The 20,515-nt window shown below is 42.0% G+C and overlaps 1 protein-coding gene across 3 annotated transcripts in view; it reads right to left on the bottom strand.

Annotated features, from left to right (window-relative positions):
• Positions 1-17,179, bottom strand: part of TLK1 (tousled like kinase 1) — a 64,285-nt gene extending 47,106 nt beyond the window's left edge. The window contains exon 1 of one of the 3 annotated variants that reach the window (XM_033168228.1): positions 16,865-17,179. In XM_033168228.1, the coding sequence (XP_033024119.1) occupies positions 16,865-17,066 (202 nt within the window). In that variant the 5' untranslated portion in view covers positions 17,067-17,179. Of the gene's footprint in view, positions 1-14,191; positions 14,212-16,553; positions 16,680-16,864 lie in introns of those variants that run through there. The other 2 variants (XM_033168236.1, XM_033168244.1) reach the window with 2 other exon arrangements.
• Between the last annotated feature and the right edge of the window lie 3,336 nt (positions 17,180-20,515).

Genomic DNA, 20,515 nt, shown 5'->3' with positions numbered 1-20,515 from the left:
GTTTTTTTTTTTCTCAGTCATTCCAATTGTGGTAGATTTGACTCCAAAAACATCTATTTTTCAGTAAGTTAAGCAGAGGGGCCCTGAAACAGTCATAGCAATTCACACCTCATCAAGGTTGAGGATTACCTGGAACAAGAGTTGTGGAAGTTTTATTAGGAGTTCCCCCCCCCTTGCTATCTGGGGAGCAAGGGTGTTTAGCACATGTTGACACAGTTGGGTACACTTAAGGCTACACAAAGTTTGTTCCTAACCAGCATTTTAAAGCTAGATCCCACTTTACACGTGCAAGGGATAGGAGTGCTATTTTGTCTCACATTGAAATAGGACCACGGACAGAGCACAAAAGGAATAATTCAATACAGTCATACCTCAGGTTACAGCTGCTTCAGGTTGCGCGATTTCGAGTTGCGCACCGCGCCAAACCCGGAAGTAATGGAACGGGTCAGTTCCGGGTTTCGGCTCTTGCGCATGCGCAGAAACAATAAATCACGCTTTGCGCATGCACAGAAGCACCAAATTGTGTCACACGCGTGCACAGACGCAGCAGCACAGGTTGCAAACGCTGCAGGTTGCGAACGCGCCTCCCGCATGGATCGTGTTCGCAACCCGAGCATCCACTGTAATCACTTGTTTAAACAATCTTCCATTTCCTTAGCATCTTAAACTGGAAAGTATAGGGAAAAGATTTGTTTTGGGTCCCTCAATTGTTTTGTGGATTTTCTGCTACAAATACACTATGAATCTAGAAAGACATGGGGAGAAGACGCTACCTATTTGACAGCAGATCTGTGTATTGTGCACAAGACTGAACTTGCCATTAAACTAGGTCCCCCCAAAAAACTTTCATTAAAAAAGCAGGAAGTGAGCACCGTTCCATCCCCGCTTCACAATCCCCACCTGCTACTAATGGAAGTGAGCAGAACTTGAGAAAGAGTTGCAGGGAGAAAAGTGGTAGATGGGTGAACATTTCAACATTTACCTCTATGATGTTTTCCCTGGGTAAATAATATAAAAAAGACAGGTCTGGCACTGCTACACTAATAATTGGCTTATTTTAAGAAGTTATTCTCCAAAAGCAACCAAAACAATGGAGAAGGTCCCAAAGCATATGAGTAACAAACAAGATCACCTGAACTTGGCCCTCCTGCTGTTTTGGGACTACAATTCCCATCATCCCTGACTACTGGTCCTGTTAGCTAGGGATGATGGGAGTTGCAGTCCAAAAACGGCTGGAAGGTCAAGTTTGGCAACCGCTGCACTAAAGCAATGGAAAAGTGATTTATGAGTCAACAGTTTAAGACCACATGTAAAATGAACATAAACAAACATGAATGATAGCCACTATTGTGTGACGATTACAATTTCTCCAAACAGTACAGATGTTAGAGATGTTTCAGCAGAAACAAAACTGGTCTTGCAGTTGACAGCTGTAGATCCCCCTAGAGCCTCTGGTTTGATTTTTCCAAATTGTATTCATTTTTTTCAATTTAAATATATATAAATATAATAGAGTCTATTATGTCATTCGTTTGAATGGAATCAAAAATTATAAAGGAATAAATTACCATTATAAATTTATTGCTTGATATAGTTCTTATACAAGACCTTTAATGACTAGAGCTACACCACAAGGGATTTGTTGCTCCTAAGATTGTAATTTAAAGGGATGGTTTGATTATAAACCCTTCTAGCATGGAATAAAAAGTTTATATAAAGTAAAAATACAAACCTATAATCCAACTATATTGTTGCTCAAAATATGCTACTGCTGCTCTCAAAATGAAGCATAACTGAAATTCAATATAGGGGGAATCAGCTGCCAAGCCATATCTCAGCAAAAGATGTGACACTCAAAGATGCTATTACTCAAGTAGAAAAATTATACATTAGTAGGACTACTACCTGAAAAGAAATTCTATCTTTATATCCACTATTTTGAGACGAAATTTTTTATGAAAATGCATATACAGCTAAATTCATTTTGTCATTTAAACCAGCAAGGGAAACTGTGTTTAAGTTGTGCATCCAAAACACTACTCCTTGGTCAAGTTCAATAATACTGTATGTTAACAAAATAAATTATTTCTGTTAAAAACAACCAATTAAATCAGAAGGCTTGTGATAATATTCCAGAAAATGCATGGTTAATGAAGATTCTCAATTTCTAGAATGACTCTCAGATTTCTGCTAAGTAAACCTCAACAAGAGGTCTTGTGGTCTGACCAACAGATAATTTTTAACATGGACACATAATGGCATATACAACATAGAGATGTAATAATTAAAGATTTCAATACACATTTTTTATTATCAACAGGAGGAAAACAATCTTTCAAACTTTGTGGACAACATATACAATGACCACACCTATAATGACCAACTGGATAATTTAAACACAGTTCCATATGCATAATATCTGAACACACTAATAATAATTTATCATTCTCCAAGAGATATTTGAAGCCAGACAGATTTTGTATTTTTTATTTTAAAGCAAATTGGGTTCTGACAACTTAATGTGTTCCTGGTTTGAGACATTTGTTCTGCAAATATGTAACAAGAAGTAGAGCAAGCCCTGAGTTCAGGCACCCTCTACCACGCATAGAAACTCTGATATTTTATTATCTGTACTTTATTTTATCCCCTGCCTTTCTGCCAAAATGGCATTCAAGGGAGCTTACACAACTCCTGAACAGTTCTGCCTCCTAGAAAAGTTTATAATGAGATAACAATCAGGTTACAGCTCAACACAATTGCACACCTTCTTGCATGCCACCTTTGGTCAGGTTTATAAATTGTGTATATTCTTTTGCACTTATCTTTTTAGAATTTAGATGATTGACTTATGAATGGTTGTTGATTGATGCCACCATCTACAGATTCTGAAGCCAAGCTCAGCTTACAGAAAGCCTCGATACATTCCAAGGCAGCTAATATAGCCAGCAAAGCAAAGTCTACATTGCCAACGAACTACAGTGGTACCTCGGGTTACGTACTTAATTGGTTCTGGGTCACTGTATGTAACCCGAAAAGTACGTAACCCGAAGCACGACTGTAATTCCATGTTATACCCACACTTTGATTCACCTCAAAATAATTATGATAGGCTTTTTTTTAAATAGAAATCGTGCAAAAAATTGCCCATCATTAGCTTTTCATAATGTTCTAGTGACCTATCTACCCCAAATCCTTTTAAAGCCTTATTTTTAAAAACACAAATTTGAGAACCACACTGGTACTTTTCGGATTTTCAACTCCTTATTTAAAACTTCCATAATAATGTCAAGAATAATCAAGAACACAGAGATTGCCATATAATCAGTACAGATTATATGAGACATGTGTATGCATACACAAGAGGAGAACCAATAGATTTCACAAACTGGCCCTGACGCAAAGTTAGCCACATCTGATCACATGAGACACATTGTAGAACCATGGTCCAGAGTACCGCCAGAGATACAAATATTCCTTCCCTTGCTTCTGTTTTCACTAAGCATCATTTTTCTATGATGTCCAAACTGGTGAACTTTACATACTGCTAGCCTCCAAAATTCAGTTTGCATACACAATGCAAACAACAGCTAGGGAGGAAGGGAAAACAATTTATGGTGCAACCAGCTTGCAAGAGTGGAAGAGGGATCCCACATGCCATGAGCGGCACTCTTGGACACACCAGAGTTTGATATTACATCTGAATCGAGCAACACTGTTCTGGTATTTCAGGTAGAATCTAACTAATGTTTTAAAGCAAGAATTCTTATTCCTATTCTGTTACCTGTGTCCCCATCTTCCTGTTGCTTCACTCATGTTGTAAGCTTCAAGACAAGGGCCTATTTTAAATGTGTTGCTTTACAAAGCATGTCTACAGCTGGTACTACATAAACAACATTTAAAATACCATTCAACGTGTTTAACTTCAATATGGCCCAGAAGTATACAAGAGAACTAGACTTTGTCAAGCTTGAGAAATGAGCATATAAAACTTCAAAAATGCTGTACACTGACCTCACTTTGATGACATTTAGCATGTATATTAGTCTACAGAATTTGCATTTTAGAAAAACTTAACAGCACAATAAAACAGCATACCTGGAAAAAAAAAATCCTTCCAGTAGCACCTTAGAGACCAACTAAGTTTGTTATTGGTATGAGCTTTCGTGTGCATGCACACTTCTTCAGATACAAAAGCTCATACCAATAACAAACTTGGTTGGTCTCTAAGGTGGTACTGTAAGGAATTTTTATTTATTTATTTTGTTTCGACTACGGCAGACCAACATGGCTACCTACCTGTAACTAGAGCATACCTGTAGACAACTATCACAATGATGATGAATTCCCTTCACTGAAATATACATTGGGCAATAGACTTTAATGTGCTGACATCACAATGTTCTTTTATGACAGTCATATCCTTTGACTCTTTCAAGATGCACCAAATATTTGAGTAGTTAGAACCAGGCTTACTTAATAATCTGGGGAGCACAGAAACACACACAAACTTAAATTGCAGAATCAAAACTAAATAGTAATGTTAACTAATAGTAATATTTAACTAAATAGCATTATTAAATTAAACTTATTTTGGCATAAGCTCCCAAGGGTCAAAGACCACTTCCATCAAGTGACTGAAAACCAAGTAAAGAGAAATAAAAATATATTTTACACAAAATGATACCAAAATCAGTCAATTACAGGATAACAGCATTAGGTCTGTTACAAGATATAGCATTAGGTCTGTTAGAGTGCTATGTAGAACACAACTCAAAACCAGAATCCAAACACTCCTGATTATACTGATACTAAATAACCATAATTCAGTAATATAACAATAATTAAGAGACAACAATTTTCTGTAGAAGCTACACTTTCTAGGGAGAGGAAATTTCAGTGTCACTTTTGAAAAACACACTCTAATTCAGGAATTTTGTACTGGGTTCTCTCTCCAGGGAACAGGAACAATTGCTGCACATTAATTTCATTTTTTTTAAATATGAAAAGTGATGGCTTCTATTGTATAGGAATATGCAAGCCTTTGAGTTATGTAGAACTCAATTTGTCAAAAGTGGAAGAGTAGCAGATTACTTAAGAAAGAATTCTGGATGCAAGTTATTTCTACTTGCTAAAAGCCTTTTCTCTTATTTCTAACCAACACCATTTTGAACAACAAAGTACCGGTATACAAATTATTTTCAATAATAAAGAAGTACAACTCCATTCTAGCATTTAAAATTGAAACTAAACCCAAAACTGATCAATATGTCACACTACACTTGAACACACTCAAAAGCACAAATATTTACCTGGCATAATCGTATGCATCATTTTCTAAACTTTATAAAAACCAGTAGGCACTATTCAATATACCAGTAATCAACTTTTCTATTCCAGTGCCATTCAGGAGGATGCAAGGATTTGATTCCCATGAACCATTTAAAAAGATGTCATACAGAATTTCATATCCTTGTTAATGAACTGGTTAGTGTGGAAGTAGTCGTCCTGCTGTGGTTAACTCACCACAGATGACAAGCTCACATCCCAACAGCAATCATGGTCACAACTGTATCATTAGCTACCTCCCCTCACCTGCCCACCCATCCACATTAAAAGGTTAGGTAGTTCCTTGATTTTAACAAACCTGAAAGATGTGAATCAAATGTAAACAAATGTAATACCAACAGCTAAAGTCACTAACCAGCCCAGAACTACCAGACTCTCTATACAATGGTTTGGATCCAGACCTGGTGTTCTTTGAAGAAAAAAAAAAAGGGGGGGGGAGTTGCTTTTACCAGTTCTCCCTTCCCCCTGCAGCCCCTTGTTCCACCTCACACTTTGTTCTGGAGGGTCTGCCAACCCTCGCAAGGGTGCCCAAACTTTTTTCAGAGGGTCAGATTTGATGACATGAACATGCGTGAGGGCCTACCAAAGTTGTTGAGCTTTTTATTAGGATTTTACCCCAGAACATATACTGCCATGGGGGCCAGATTGAATTGACCGGCAGGCCAGGTTAGACCCCTGAAACGAACTCTGGACATGCCTGCAAGTCTGGAGAAGATTTTTAGGAGCTGAAAGAGACATCAGCAAAAGCCACTTCTCCCTCAGTCAGCGGAAGTGTCTAGCTATTGGATCCAACTCTGTGTTAACCAAAATGTGTAATAACTGCCTTCATCAAATTCTAGAATGGGTTGGAACCATTTCTCCAAAACTTGGCAAAATGGTTTCTTCAACTAGAAAATGAAATTTCCAAGAAGCAGTGGTCCCATGTTGTTGAAAAGAAAAAATGAAGCTTCAGTAAAGCAGCACCCAATACCAAATAAAAGTGAGAAATTTTAGTTTGGTCAGTTATGTATTATCACTTGATCTATATTAATCCAAACTGCAAGTGATACAAACTAATCTATATATTGCAAAAGAGCTTAACTGCTGAAAAGGGTAGTATTCATTTAACTATATTTAGAGTGTTGAGATAATCAAACAGAATGCATCCCAAAGAAACTGCATTACAAGGAGACAGCAGAATCTTCAGTTCCAACATTTTCCGAAGTAATGGACTGAAATGTTAACTGAGATGTTGATATGATATGAACATGTATTTTATTCCTGGACATCATGTTTAACCCCCATACCAATGTTTTGTTTAAAATTTCTTTAAAAGCGTTTTTTTTCCTACTCATGGATCAAATAATTAGGATGTAAGCCAATATATTAATTTCAAAATGTAGTTTTTTAGTCATTTTATTTATAACCCCTTTTCATTTCTGTTACTGTTCTATATACCTGTAATGACAAATCTTAGTATGTTACTAAGTAAGAAAAACAGAGGATGCATTCAAGTTACAGTAACCTTTACACCAGGAACAAACATGTAATTGTGACTTTAAACAAAAAATTAGATGAATCAGAGTACACGAAGAAATTAGTCACTCTTAAATAGATATTTAGGGAACTTTTTGAAACTGGTTCCTTCAGACATCTTTCAATAATTCTGTGATTTAGTTTACACTGACTATGTCAATGTTTAGCATACAGTAAGTTTTAAATGAATGGCTGGGTGGACATTTGTCACAGAGGGAAAAAATAAGTCATCAGTATGCTGTATTATGCATGCAAATGGTACAAAGACACTAGCCAAAGTAGTATCAGGAACATTTTCTTGGTTCAAATTTGTTCACATTTCAAACTATTTTGTTATCATACTTGTGGCAGTCCAGCAAAGATTATTACAACTGAACAAAGATTATTACAACTGAACAGTAAAGGCACACACCAGTAGTATAACTCATCGCAACAGACATCAATGGACAATAAACATTGTATTTGGTATGTAGCTATTGAACTATGTAATTCTTATAAGTCACAGTACTAGAAAATAGCGGAAAATTATTCAAGTACACTTGAAATTGAAATTTAATTCATACAGAGAATTACAGAGCATTTCTTCCCAATCACTTCAATATACTAGCAATAAAAACAGCTCTCAGGCTTCAAACTTAATCAAGCCACATATATAATGCTACTTAGTTTCTGTAACCAATAATTGTATGTTAGACGGTTCAGGTTCCAAGAAAGGAGATTCCAACTAAACTTTCGGAAAAACTTTCTGACAGCAAGAGCTGTTCAGCAGTGGAACAGACTCCCACGAGAGGTGGTGGACTCCTTCCTTGATGGTTTTTAAGCAGAGGTTGGATGGCCATCTGTCAGAGATGCTTCAGCTGAGATTCCTGCATTGCAGAGGGTTGGACTAGATGACCTTTGGGTCCCATCCAGCTCTAAGATTCTATGATTCTACACTCTATATATACAATAATCAGTATTTAGCACACTTTTATTTTTCCTATGACAATGGCTCTGCTTGCTTACTGCAATAAACTATGGTTTCTGCATTAACATGGTTTGCTGCTTCCGAACAAGTCATAATTCCTAAATCTACAGACCATGGCTTCAAGGCTGGTTATCAACCATGGCTTGTAAGGAAGTACCGGTAACCAACCAACCATGATGTCTGGATATTAACAGGAAGCAGAGTTTAATTGTTGCTTCCAGACTTTGGGTGGAATCCAACACTTAACAGCTTGCCAAATAGAACAATCTCACCCCCATGTGCTGTTTGGGAGGTTCTCCTGATCCCTCTAGTGCCAATTTCAGGGACTACATGGGGGTCCATGCAGGGGGAGAAGGTGGAAAGCAAAAGCAGAAGCAGAAGCGCCCCCCCCAGTTCATTCAGTGAATTCTGTCCTCTGTTTCTCCCACTTGCACCAGGGAAGGAATGAAACTAGAACAATTAGGCAGTAAGAATCTGCAGGCCACCCATTCATAGTAAACCATGATAGGCCAGGCACCATGCTTTATTGTGATGTGCAGATGCAGCTACCAACCTACATAAATCTCTTATCAGCCTGCAAAATCTTTAACAAGTCAATTACAGATTCATTAAAAAAGCAAGACAGAGATTGATTGAGAGACAGAGTCCCCACCTCAACTGCAAAAGGGAGTGGGAATAAAGGAAGCAATGAATCACTGGGCAAGGCCTAAAAATTTAGTTACAGTGGTTAGGCACCACTATGGAGAACCATTAAGTAAATAGGTAGTGTTTCAATGAGACACAGGCATAGACACAGTTATATTCATTTTTATTACTAATCACACCTTTCCCTCAATGGATATAACAGAATCATAGAATTGTAAAGTTGGAAGGGAACCTGAGGGTCATCTAGTCCAACCCCTTGCTATGCAGGAATCTCAACTAAAGCATCCATGACATGGCTAACCAACCTCTGCCTTAAAAACCTCCAAGGAAGGCAAGTCCACCACCTTCTGGGGAAGTCTGTTCCACTGTCAAATACAGTGGTACCTCTGGTTAAGTACTTAATTCATTCCAGAGGTCCGTTCTTAACCTGAAACTGTTCTTAACCTGAAGCACCACTTTAGCTAATGGGACTTCCTGCTGCCACTGCACCGCCAGAGCACAATTTCTGTTCTTATCCTGAAGCAAAGTTCTTAACCTGAAGCATTATTTCTGGGTTAGCGGAGTCTGTAACCTGAAGCGTATGTAACCCGAGGTACCACTGTAGCTCTTATCTCCTTGATCAGAACACTTGTACTTCTGCTGATGCAGCCTAGAATAGCATTAGCTTTTTTTGCTGCTGCATCACACTGTTGATTCAAGTTAAACCTGTGGCCTACTAAGACCCCTAGATCCTTTTTACATGCACTACTGGCAAGCCAGGTGTCCCCCATCTTATATTTGTGAAGCTGGTTCTTCCTGCCTAAGTGCAGAGTCTTACATTTGTCCCTACTGAAATTCATTTTGTTAGTTTGCGCCCAGACCTCTAATCTGTTAAAGTCATTTTGAATCCTCATTCTGTTTTCAGTGGCATTGACTACCCCTTCCAGTTGGGTGAGATAAAATAGATAGATACGCCCATGCCGCAGTTCAAGCGAACACGATCCAGGGGAGGCAAATAAGTGTCCTCTTGACACAGCATGGCTTTGTTTTGTAACATTTTACCACATCAATACACATTTGAATTGGCTTGGGATAGAAAATATTCCATAACACTATTATGTGAGATTCAGTGTAATACTACCCTTTTTAATTTTATACTAAATTGCCAGTTTTATGGGGTAGTTCTCTACCCCTTGTAACTTCCAATGTCATTTTTAAAAAGGTTTTCTAGGATGAGGGTTGACCATACCCACATGATTATCAAGCTACAAAAGCACAACACAAAAGCAGCTGGAAAACCAACCCAGTTTTTACGGAACAAGCCATGGTTTGTTTTGATTTGGGAACAGCTCACATTTTATTAGGCATGGCCTAACAGTACATACAAACCAGTCCACTGACTCAATTCAGACATTACACCACAACCATGGTTGGGCAACATGCTTTGATTTCACACTGGCTTCCTCCACTACCTGTGTCATGTGTAGCCTGCAGTAGCTATCCAAATCAGGAAAACTTTGGTTCTGCAATCAATAACTTGCCTCGAAACCAACATGAGAAATCCTTTCCAAGTAGTGACTTCTGTTCTAGTTATGATATTAAACTATAATTATCACAAACCAGAAACTGCAGGAGGGAATCTGAGCACATAATAAAGCATGTTCCTAAAGCCAAAGACATCTAAACTGGGCCACTTTCCAGTACGTTTCCGAGCACAATCCAAAGTGTTGGTGCTGACCTTTAAAGCCCTAAACGGCCTTGGCCCAGTATACCTGAAGGAGTGTCTCCACCCCCATTGTTCAGTCCAGACACAGAGGTCCAGCTCCAAGGGCCTTCTGGCAGTTCCCTCTCTGTGAGAAGTTAAGCTACAGGGAACCAGGCAGAGGGCCTTCTTGGTAGTGGCACCCGCCCTGTGGAACACCCTCCCATTAGATGTCAAGGAAATAAACTGACTAACTGACTTTTAGAAGACATCTGAAGGCAGCCCTGTTTAGGAAGCTTTTAATGTTTTATTGTGTTTTTAATAATCCTGTTGGAAGCCGCCTAGAGTGGCTGGGAAAGCCTGGCCAGATGGACAGAGTATAAGCATTATTATTATTATTATTATTATTATTATTATTATTATTATTATTATATTTACTAAGTACAATACACGTAAGAGGCCTCTATTTGAGTAGCAGATTATCAGAAATACCAACACAGCAATGATACTCAGGTGGTATAGCCTGCATCAACAACTATACAGTAATACTGATGACTAATACTTTCTTTAACATTAGTTTTAGTGTGCTGGACAGTAATTCCTAACTGAATTACTAAAGGGTTTTGCAATGTGAAGGCTAGCAACATCTCTTGCAGACAACCAGTGCCTGGAGACTGACAGGTCATGTATCCATAGTATTGACCAGATGAGGAATGACCGCTAGGAGGAGCGCAGAGAGAAGAAACACAATGGTGCATGTGCGGCAGCACAACTGGATGCTTTCATCTGCCCCAGCTGCAACAAAACATGGCTCTCCTGTATCAGTCTCTATAGCCAAAGCAGGCACTGCAACTTTCCAGCAATTTATCTTCACCCCATTTCCAACAGTTTGACTTCACTTCCATTGCCTCCTGAAACATATGGATGCCAACAACAACTAGCATCTGTAATGGAGAGGCCATTTCTGAGTTTGGCATTGCTGAAACCTAGGGAGGCAAACTAACATATGACCTACATCAAACTAAGTTTTGTTAGGTAAACATGGCCAGCTACAATTCACTTTGGTTTGGTGAATTTGAAAGGTCAGACTTCTTGATTACCATAAGTCAGACAACTTTAACATTTGGAATGTCAGTGAAGAAACAGTAATGTAGCTTTCAATGTGTATAGCTTTTCCATGAACAGTTGAGGCATCAAGAGTTTTCAAAATAAGATAAAGAGAGGCTATCATCTAGAAGAGCTTTGGATTTGTATGAATCAGATAATTCTTCCAGACTTCAATTAAAATGTGAAAGTCAAGTTCTTGCAGTTAATTTAAGTGCAGAAAGCAGCTGCTTAGAACCTAATCAAAAATAAATTGCTTGACCTTCCTCTGGAAACTTGAGCATCATTGTCATAGGGAAAACTCACCTCATTCCTTTTTTAATTTTTAAAAAAGGACAATTGGGGTACTTCCTACACAAATCTAAAAATACTTCTGGAGGATTGTTTATTTCCCTATTCAAGTTACCTCAAGTCAAGGTAACGATCACCTCAGTTTTAATAGAGTATTTTTATGCACATACTCTAGAACCCATTTCATTTCCATCATTGGCATAAGAAATTATTTTGGAACAGTTATGCAAGAAGAGCCTGAACTAGTTATTAAACACGTAATAGCTACTTGTTAGAAAACTAAGCCTCTCTGTCAATGTGAGTTTTATTCACAAACCCACCTTATCCCAAAGATAACCTTTTTGTAAGTTATTGTTTTGTTTTGACATGAGCAATAGCGGCCCATGCCATGCAATGAATTAAGTTCATGTCCCAAACATGAAGCACCAAGTAAGTTATGAGAGGGGACATGTTTCTACCACCACTAAGTTTTAGCAGTTTAACAGATCGCAGATAGAAAGGCAGGGGGCCAATACCTCTGGAACAGCAGTTCTCAAACTTTTTTCCTCCACAGATCACTTGAAAATTGGCAGGGGTCTCAGGATACCATTAATATTCTACTAATCAAAGACCATACATATTTTAACAACCATGGTCTAACACAATGAATATGAAGGGAAAACTTTTTTCCTTCTATACCAGCATCACTGTCAAAACCAGTTGCATTACAAAAACATTTGACCTAGACTAGGGACATCCCCCCCCCCTTTGATAATCGGACCCAAGTCAGAATGGCCTTGATCTTAAGTCCAGGGGGTGGGGTGGGGGGAGAGATCAAATGTGGATATTTTTTACTGTTCTACAACCTTCCCATGGAATACCTGAATGGATCTGATGGACACAGTTTTGAGAATCTCTGCTCTAGAGCAAAGGTATCTTCGAGTCAGGTACTGTTGCATTCTCTCACCCCACCCCAAGTCTTGCTTGCAGGGATTACAGAGAACCTTGATTCTCAGATACCAATAATGATCAGGTTTGAGAACTGGTATCATTTCTCAAGAAAGTGGGGATATATTTGTTACCAAGACAGAAGATATACCACATACAATAAAAAATATTAGCACTGTCTTCAACAGCAACTAAATCATAAGACTGGGCTACAAAAAAAGTACCAGTGGATAACATATCACACTTACAGTGCAAACCTAGGCATGTTTACTCAGAAGTTGAATCCTGTGTATTCAGTGGGTCTTGCTCCATAGTATGAGTGCTTAGGATTGTAGCCTTAAAATACTATAGCTTACTGTATAGTGTTTTCATTGAAGTTAATGAGATAGTCTGCCCTGCAGCGATCCAAACAAAATATAAACACTACTGTAAATGAACATAAGCATCTTCCATTGGTAACATGGAAGTAAGTAGCCAAGGTTTACCTGAAAATTAAGCAAGTAACATTCTGTTGCATCACAAGGTACTAAGAAATTTTTGGAAGTCAGAACAGTAAAACACATTTCTAGCCACTGTCTGCTTACACCAGGGGTAGGCAACCTAAGGACCGGGGGCCGGATGCGGCCCAATCGCCTTCTCAATCTGGCCCGCGGATGGTCCGGGAATCAGTGTGTTTTTACATGAGTAGAATGTGTGCTTTTATTTAAAATGCATCTCTGGGTTATTTGTGGGGCATAGGAATTCGTTCATATTTTTTTCCAAAATATAGTCCGGCCCCCCACATGGTCTGAGGGACGGTGGACCGGCCCACAGCTGAAAAAGGTTGCTTACACCAAGCATAGAGCTAGAAGTCTTACTCAGCACCAAAAGACATACAGTACGGTACATTAAAAATTGAACTTCAGCAAGCTAGAATTATTTTTCATACAATGGTACCTCTGGTTACGAACGGGATCCATTCTGGAGCCCCGTTAGTAACTCGTGACGTCTGTATCATGAAGCGCCGCATCTGCGCATCTGCATGATGTGATTCAGCGCTTCTGCGCATGACGTCATTTGACGCGTCTGCGCGTGCGTGAACCACCGATCCCGGAAGTAACGCGTTCCATTACTTCCGGGTCGCTGCGTTGCGTAACCCGAACATACACATCCCGCAGCGTACATAACATGAGGTATGACTGTATTTGTTTACATGTAAACAAAAGTTATGTCACATAAAATATGCTATCATGTTCTATTGCTTACTAGGGGACTTACTGTTCTTATCTTGTGATGTCACTTCCAGTGTAAGACACATAGCAGTTCTTACAGTGTTTTGTAGCTATCTGACACTCTCAGGTATGTTTGCATTACGATTGCAACATGAAGTTCCACTGAAACTACTGGGACTTAATTCCGATTAAACATGCATAGTATTTTTATACAATGTGGGCACCAACTATACTGCTAAAAATCTATATTAATCAAAATGCACATGAAACAAGATGCACAAAGTTTATCTATTTTAGACAACTCAGAGTAGATTCTAAATGATGAACTTTGTTATTCTGCCTTTATCATGATTACACAACAATCAACTCCATCTTGAGCAGTGGTTGTACATACTCAGAGATTATTCAACAATGGAGTCACATAATTCAAACAATGACAGTCCTTCTGAAAATGTGAAGGCTTCAAATTCAGTTTCAATTACTAGGAAATCTTTAACTCTGTACCTTATTAAGTATTTCATTTTCAAGAAGATAGTCTTCTGTTGAGAAACACATGAAAACATTTCTCAGGGGTTTGCATCTTCCAAACTAGGCTGAACTAGTGCCCTCCAATAAATGACAACTTTGTCCATGTTTTGCCATAACTACATTTTTCCAGATGCTTTAAAAGTGAAAGCAGAAAATTTGAGATCCTACATCCCTACTATACAGCCAGAAAGCACTACATTTACACATGCTCTCATACAGTAGAGCAAAAAGTTCTCTCTTTCGAGGGGCTCTGTTTTAAAGGTTACAACATAAAATCAGACTGCCAAAACAAATAGGAGAGAACATACAGTTTTATAACAAGTGCTGAAGGTTGTGGGAAGCTGGATTAAACTTTTCATGTGACATACAAATTCTCAGTTTTACTGAATACCATCTTGCTTCCCATTGTGTTAAAAAATCAAATACCTATTTGCTTTCTAGAACTGTATTAAACCAATTGCATCCCTTGGTGGCCTTGTAAGCTGAATTAACGAACCACAGACTGACACCTCAGCACAGTAAATAAATGACAATCTGTTCTACCCAATCTAAGAGTGTATACTGGACTTTAGCTGCTATATAACCTCTAAAAGTGAGAACTAGACACATGCAGCCAGAAAAATGAGCATTTTTTTCTACTCATATATTTGAAGCAGCTTTAACAAAAACCTCCAATCAGATTTTTACAACATAGTCTAAAAATACTAACCTAGTATTTTAAAATATAGGAAGTATAATACAGTACACACTACTAATGTTAAACAATATCTGAAAGCAAGTAGCTTAATAAACTTGGTTCACATATAAAACTTTCTCTCTTCTCCCTTGAGCTTAAGTTTCCCAAGTAACATATGCTGTATATCCAACCATTTCAGGTATTCTCTAGAAGGTTTTCATGCCAATCTGAGCTTCCTATTGTCAGCTTCCTATCTAGGAACGTGTGCAAAAGTGACAAGGAGTGATGCAAGTCTGAGTACTGGAATGGAGAAAAAGAGCAAACAGTTCCACTATATATTTCCATGGCTCTAAGCATTTTAAAATGAAATCTTTCAACAATGTTTGCTGATAATGATATTCCTGACATGTGACGTGTCTTCCAGATTGGCAGCATTAACATTTTTCATATGGAAAGTTAATGCTGCTTAGCAAGTGCTTAAGGAAAGGGGGAGAGGAACCCAAGCCTCCCCCCACAATGAAAACAAAAGACAAGAGCCATTCAATACCCTGAGATAAGCACTAGTCAAAGAGCAATCGCATTTCAAAAATCATGAATATGCAATATTCATTCTTCCAGAATACCATATGTTGTATGAAAGTTCCCCTCTCTCCCTCGCTAACCATAATTTCGAGTAAAATAAAAGAGCTTTAATCATTTCATAAACTGTATAATTGCTACATCTTGTGGCTACATAGTTTAATGCAAGGAACAGGGGGGGGGGGTAGGAAAGGACAAACAATAAAAAAGACTTGTTTGCACATAACCTTCATACAGATATTCCCTGCAAACACCCACAACACCCTGCTCTCTCTCTCTCACTGTCGTTCTAATACAAGAGGGGTGGGAGAAAGGGGGAGGGAAGGGAGGGTAACCATCCAAGATGCGATGGAGGAAAAGGAGAAAGTTGCAGTCATTCTGTACTGGCTTTTAACGTGTCTCCGTCACTTTTGTCGGAAGCCAATGGCTGAAGAAAGTGTCTTTCTTGTATCAAATAAGTGCCTCGATCTTTGTCTCTTTTCCACCATCCTACCTCCATGATGCCAAAAGCGACTCGACCCTTTTTTTCCTCCTCCTTCTTCTTCATTTTAAGCAAAACAGCCACGTTCACCATCATAACCAACCAGGAAAAGCCAGGAAATTACATATCTATATTTTATTATAGATAGATAGATAGAGGAGCACCCGCTTCTCTTCCTTCCCAGTAATAAAAACCCCACTTTACAATAGGAAGGAAAGAATTAACCATCTCCCGAGGAAAAGGAAACCCACGAAATATTTTCATCTTTAAAAATAAAAAATAAGCCATTTAAAAACAAAGAGGAGAAAGAGATCGATGTTAAGAGATCGATTCGCCGTGGAACTAGGAAAACATTATGAACATCCACCTCCCTCCCCTCCCAGCAGCAGCAGCAGCTACTGTAAACGGCGGCGGGGGTGGGAGGAATTCAAGGCGACATTTTTTTGGGTAAGAGGGTGGGTGCCTCGAATAAATAAAACAGATTAAGGGTTGGGGGGGCTTGAGTTTGTGCGAGAAGGCTGGGGGTTTCAGGCCCTCCGACTTCGGGAGTATAATTTGGGGAGGGGGGGTGTCGAGAGAAAGAGATAAAGGGGCGCCCAGACCTTCTTCCTCCGTCGGATGCAGAAGAGAAGGAAGACATGTCTCGCCTCGTCTCTTCTCCCTTTGCCCTCGCCGCGCACTCGGCCCCGCAAAGCCTGGGACTGGCCTCAGGCGGCGGCGGCTGCTGCTACTGCTGCTGCCACCGCCGCCGCCGCCGCTACTGACACGGCCGTGCCCCTCCCTCCCCAAGGGCCCGTTTCCCCCGCCGCCGAGCCCGTCATCTTCCTCCTTCCTCCCCGCTCACCTCCCCTCCCCGAGAGGAGAGGCCCCGAGAAGCACCTTTCCCCCTGCCCCCCGGTCTCTCGCTGTTTACCTTCCTTGAGCGGCGCGCCGCTGCGGAGCAGGGAGGCCGCCGCCGCCGCTGAGGCCGCCACGGCCGCTGCCGTCGCTGCTGCTGCTGCCGCCGCTGCCGCCGCCGCCGCGGAGCAGCCCTGCAGGCTCGGTGGGGACGTGGAGGAGAGCCGGGACCAAGATGGCGGCCCCTCCAAACTTCCACTGCTACTTTGGACACTCATCAAGCTACTTTCCTGGAGCCCGGCGGCAGCCGCCGGGGGCAGCAGCACTTGGGGGAGAGGAAGAGGCGGCGCGGCGGAGGAGAAGGAGAAGGAGGCGGCGGAGAGGGGGGCGACGCGGAGAAGAAGACCAGGAGCCGCTGCTGCTGCTGCTGCGACGCCGTCGTCTCCTCCGCCGCCGCCGCCGCGGTCATGGCCGGGGGTGGGGCGCCGCGGAAAGGGAAGGGCAGCGGCAGCGGCCCCACGCGCGGGGACCCTGCGGAGGTGGAGGGAGTCTCCGTGGGGCGTCGCGGGGAGGAGGAAAGGGGCTCCCGCGCCCTCCAAGCGGGAGGAGGAGGAGGAGGAGGAGGAGAAGCCGCGGCTCGGGCCGGAGCAACCTGCCCGCACCTCTGCACTGCGTCGCCTCAGAGCGGCGGCGGCGGCGGCAGGAGCCACTGTGAGGCGGGGGCGAGGAAGGGGAAGCCTCTCCGCCAGCCTAAGCTGCTCCCCTGCCGGGAGGGGTCAAGCACACACAACGCCGCTGCCGCCGTTGGCGGGCAAATGGCGGGGGGGGGAAGAGAGGTTGTCGCCGCCCCGCGGCAGCGTCGGCACCCGCAGCCCGCCTGCGAGAGGGAAGGAGTCACTTTCGCAAGCCGGCATGAGCACCTGCTCCTCCTCCTCTCTTCTCCCGCCGCCTCTCCTTCCTCAGAGCAGCAGGCCGTAGCGCCGCCAGCGACGCGCCCTCTTTGGCCTTCCTCAGAGAGCGGGTACTTACATCACCCGCTCTCCCAAACACACACTCGCAGAGAGAGAGAGAGAGGGCAGCAAGGCCCTCCTCCTCCCTGGTGGCGGTTTACACCTCTCGTCGCCTCGGCCCCTCATGCCGCACACAATACAGCAGCACACACACACGGCGATGGGCGCCCTCGGCGGAACCATCTTTCGCCTGGCCGCCTCACGCCGGTTCCATCACCCCATTTACAGTATGTATGTGTTCAGAGTCGTCGTCAACTTATCATAGGAGCTAACTCCTAAGGGGGTTTCGGCGCTCCCCTCGCCCAATAAAATATTTGAGGGGAATTCCCATTCAGATACAGTCGTGTGTTCGATTATGTGAGGTGGGGCTTACTTCCCACCCTACCCCCCAGTATTTTATTCAAGTTGGCACCCCTGAAGCATACCTAGGGGTTGAGCCCCCCCCCCCCCCCCAGCAAGGGTGCCAGTCCAGGGGGATGCGCAGAAATCACACCTCTCCACTCTGGCTTGGAGCAGTAAAGGCTTTGGGCACTCAAAATTTCAGCGGCGCCCTAAAATTCAGCACCCCCAGACTCTCGTGCTCCGTTCTACAGCATCGTCAGGGCACCCCATGCGGCGCAACGCCCGGTGCAGCCACACTGCCTTAAAACCACCTCCTGTTCTGAGTGGCTAGAAGCCAGGCACATAGGAGTCAACTCCTAGGGACTGGGATCTATTCAGGGCCCCCCTACAATATATGAGGGGGCTGCCCCTCCCAGTTGGTGGGCATTGCCATTCAAATGGTGTGTGTGATCAAATTACCTGCACACCCACCCACCCAATATTTTATTCCAAGTTGGCACCACTTCCTGGACTGCTCTGGGTGGCCAGTATTTTGGCGCAAGGGACAGAGGGAGCAATGATACAGCTCCTTGCCAAGAATGTAAAAGGAGCCTAGGTACACCTCTGGTTGGAAGGGTCCTCGAGGGTCATTTTGTCCAACCCCCTGCCATGCAGGAATCTTTTTGCCCAACGTGGGCCTCGAACACAAGATCTTGAGGTCAAGAGTCTCTTGCTCTACCAACTGAGCAGTCTTGGAATCCGCAGCCAGCCACAAGATCATAGCTGTCAACTTTTCCCTTTTCTTGCAAGGAATCCTATTCAGAATAAGGGAATTCCCCTTTAAAAAAGTGGAAAGTTGACAGCTATGCACAAGATGCACTTCACAGACGCTCTAGGTCAGGGTGGGTTTTTTTTCAGAGGCTAGGAAGCAAGCTGTGCCAAATGGAGCCTGGGGCCTGCTTCGGAATAAACGTGCAGGAATGACCTGAAGAGGGTCCCACACTTTCACAAGAGAAAAGGTGGAACTATGTTCCAAAGGCACCATATACCAAATGTTGTGGATGGCGAGGGGAGGCTGTTGCTTTCATGCCCTGCTTGCCACAGGAAACAGGATGCAAAATCTCTTCCAGTAAAGCAACTTTACTCGCTACTAAACTTGCCCCCAAATGGAAGGATCTATTGTTCTATTTTCAAGATTTATATCCTATATTATTGTCAAAGCTTCCAGACTGCTTGGTATTTTTTTTTTTTTACAAACAAATAAACACCACTGAAATTAAGAGGAGAAGAAAAAAAGCAGCAAAGAAAACACAGATCTAATTCAAGGGGAAACACCAGAATCATAAAAGCAATGAAAGGCCATCAAAAACTCAAGTGCAGGTCAAACTTTGCCAGGCATTCATTAAATAACAAAGGCTGCTGGGAGGGAGTTCCACTGTTGGGTTATTTTCAATGACGGTACCCATTCTCCAGTAGGTACCCCCGTATTCTGTTCAGAAGGTGCAGGAGGCCAGAGAAGTGCCTCCCAACAGCATAAATTGGAGAAAGTGGTCCTTTGGATACCCTGATCTCAAGCCATTTAAGGATTTAAAAGGCAAAGTCAGTAACTATAATCAGGCGTGGATTCAGACTGATAACCGGTGAACCTCTTTTAAGTCCTGGCATAGTATGTTTGCAGCACTAAATGCCAGTGAACAGTCTTGGTGCTATTGCATTTTCAACCAGCGACAGTTTCTGGGAAGTCTTCAAGGGCAATAATCCAGCAAGGATGTTTCTAGAATCTAGAGTACAGATCGCTATCACTCCAGGAAAGTAAACAGTTGGTACCCCAGCTGATGATAAAAGGTACTGCAAGCTGCTTTATGGAAGTTAAAATGACTTCTAGAGCAAGAAATCTGTGCGCAAGTATTTTTATTATATACTTACACTCTTAACATGCCTGTGCTTGATGTTCCTCCCCAATCTATCTACTGATCCCATCAGATATGCACACTTCCAGCCAGACCGGACACCTTCATTCCTTTCTACTGAACCCCCAGTATGCACACACAGAAACATACTGCTATACTGTTGTGCATTGGGGGGGGGGGCTTAGCCTGCATGATGCCTGTGTGGGTCCCTTCTAATTCCTGGGGTCCTGGATCTAGGAAGGATTAAAAGCTAATGGAGGATTCTCTTTCTGAACTAGCCAGTCAAGTTTCTTTGTATGAGAATGGTCATAGTTGCCACTTAAGGGCCAACATCACCAAATAAGTGATGGTACCATCTAGCAGGCAAACTTGTGCTGATAGAATACTGTATATTTCTGGCAATCAATGCAACCTATGTGCATTAATGCTGTGCTGAACCTCACAACCATATATGTGTGGTGAACCACTTACAGTGATGCACAAACT

Source organism: Lacerta agilis, chromosome 1, assembly GCF_009819535.1.
Source record: "Lacerta agilis isolate rLacAgi1 chromosome 1, rLacAgi1.pri, whole genome shotgun sequence".
Taxonomy (NCBI): domain Eukaryota; kingdom Metazoa; phylum Chordata; class Lepidosauria; order Squamata; family Lacertidae; genus Lacerta; species Lacerta agilis.
Note: the sequence above shows the minus strand (reverse complement) of the source record. Positions and strands in the feature narration are given on the sequence as shown.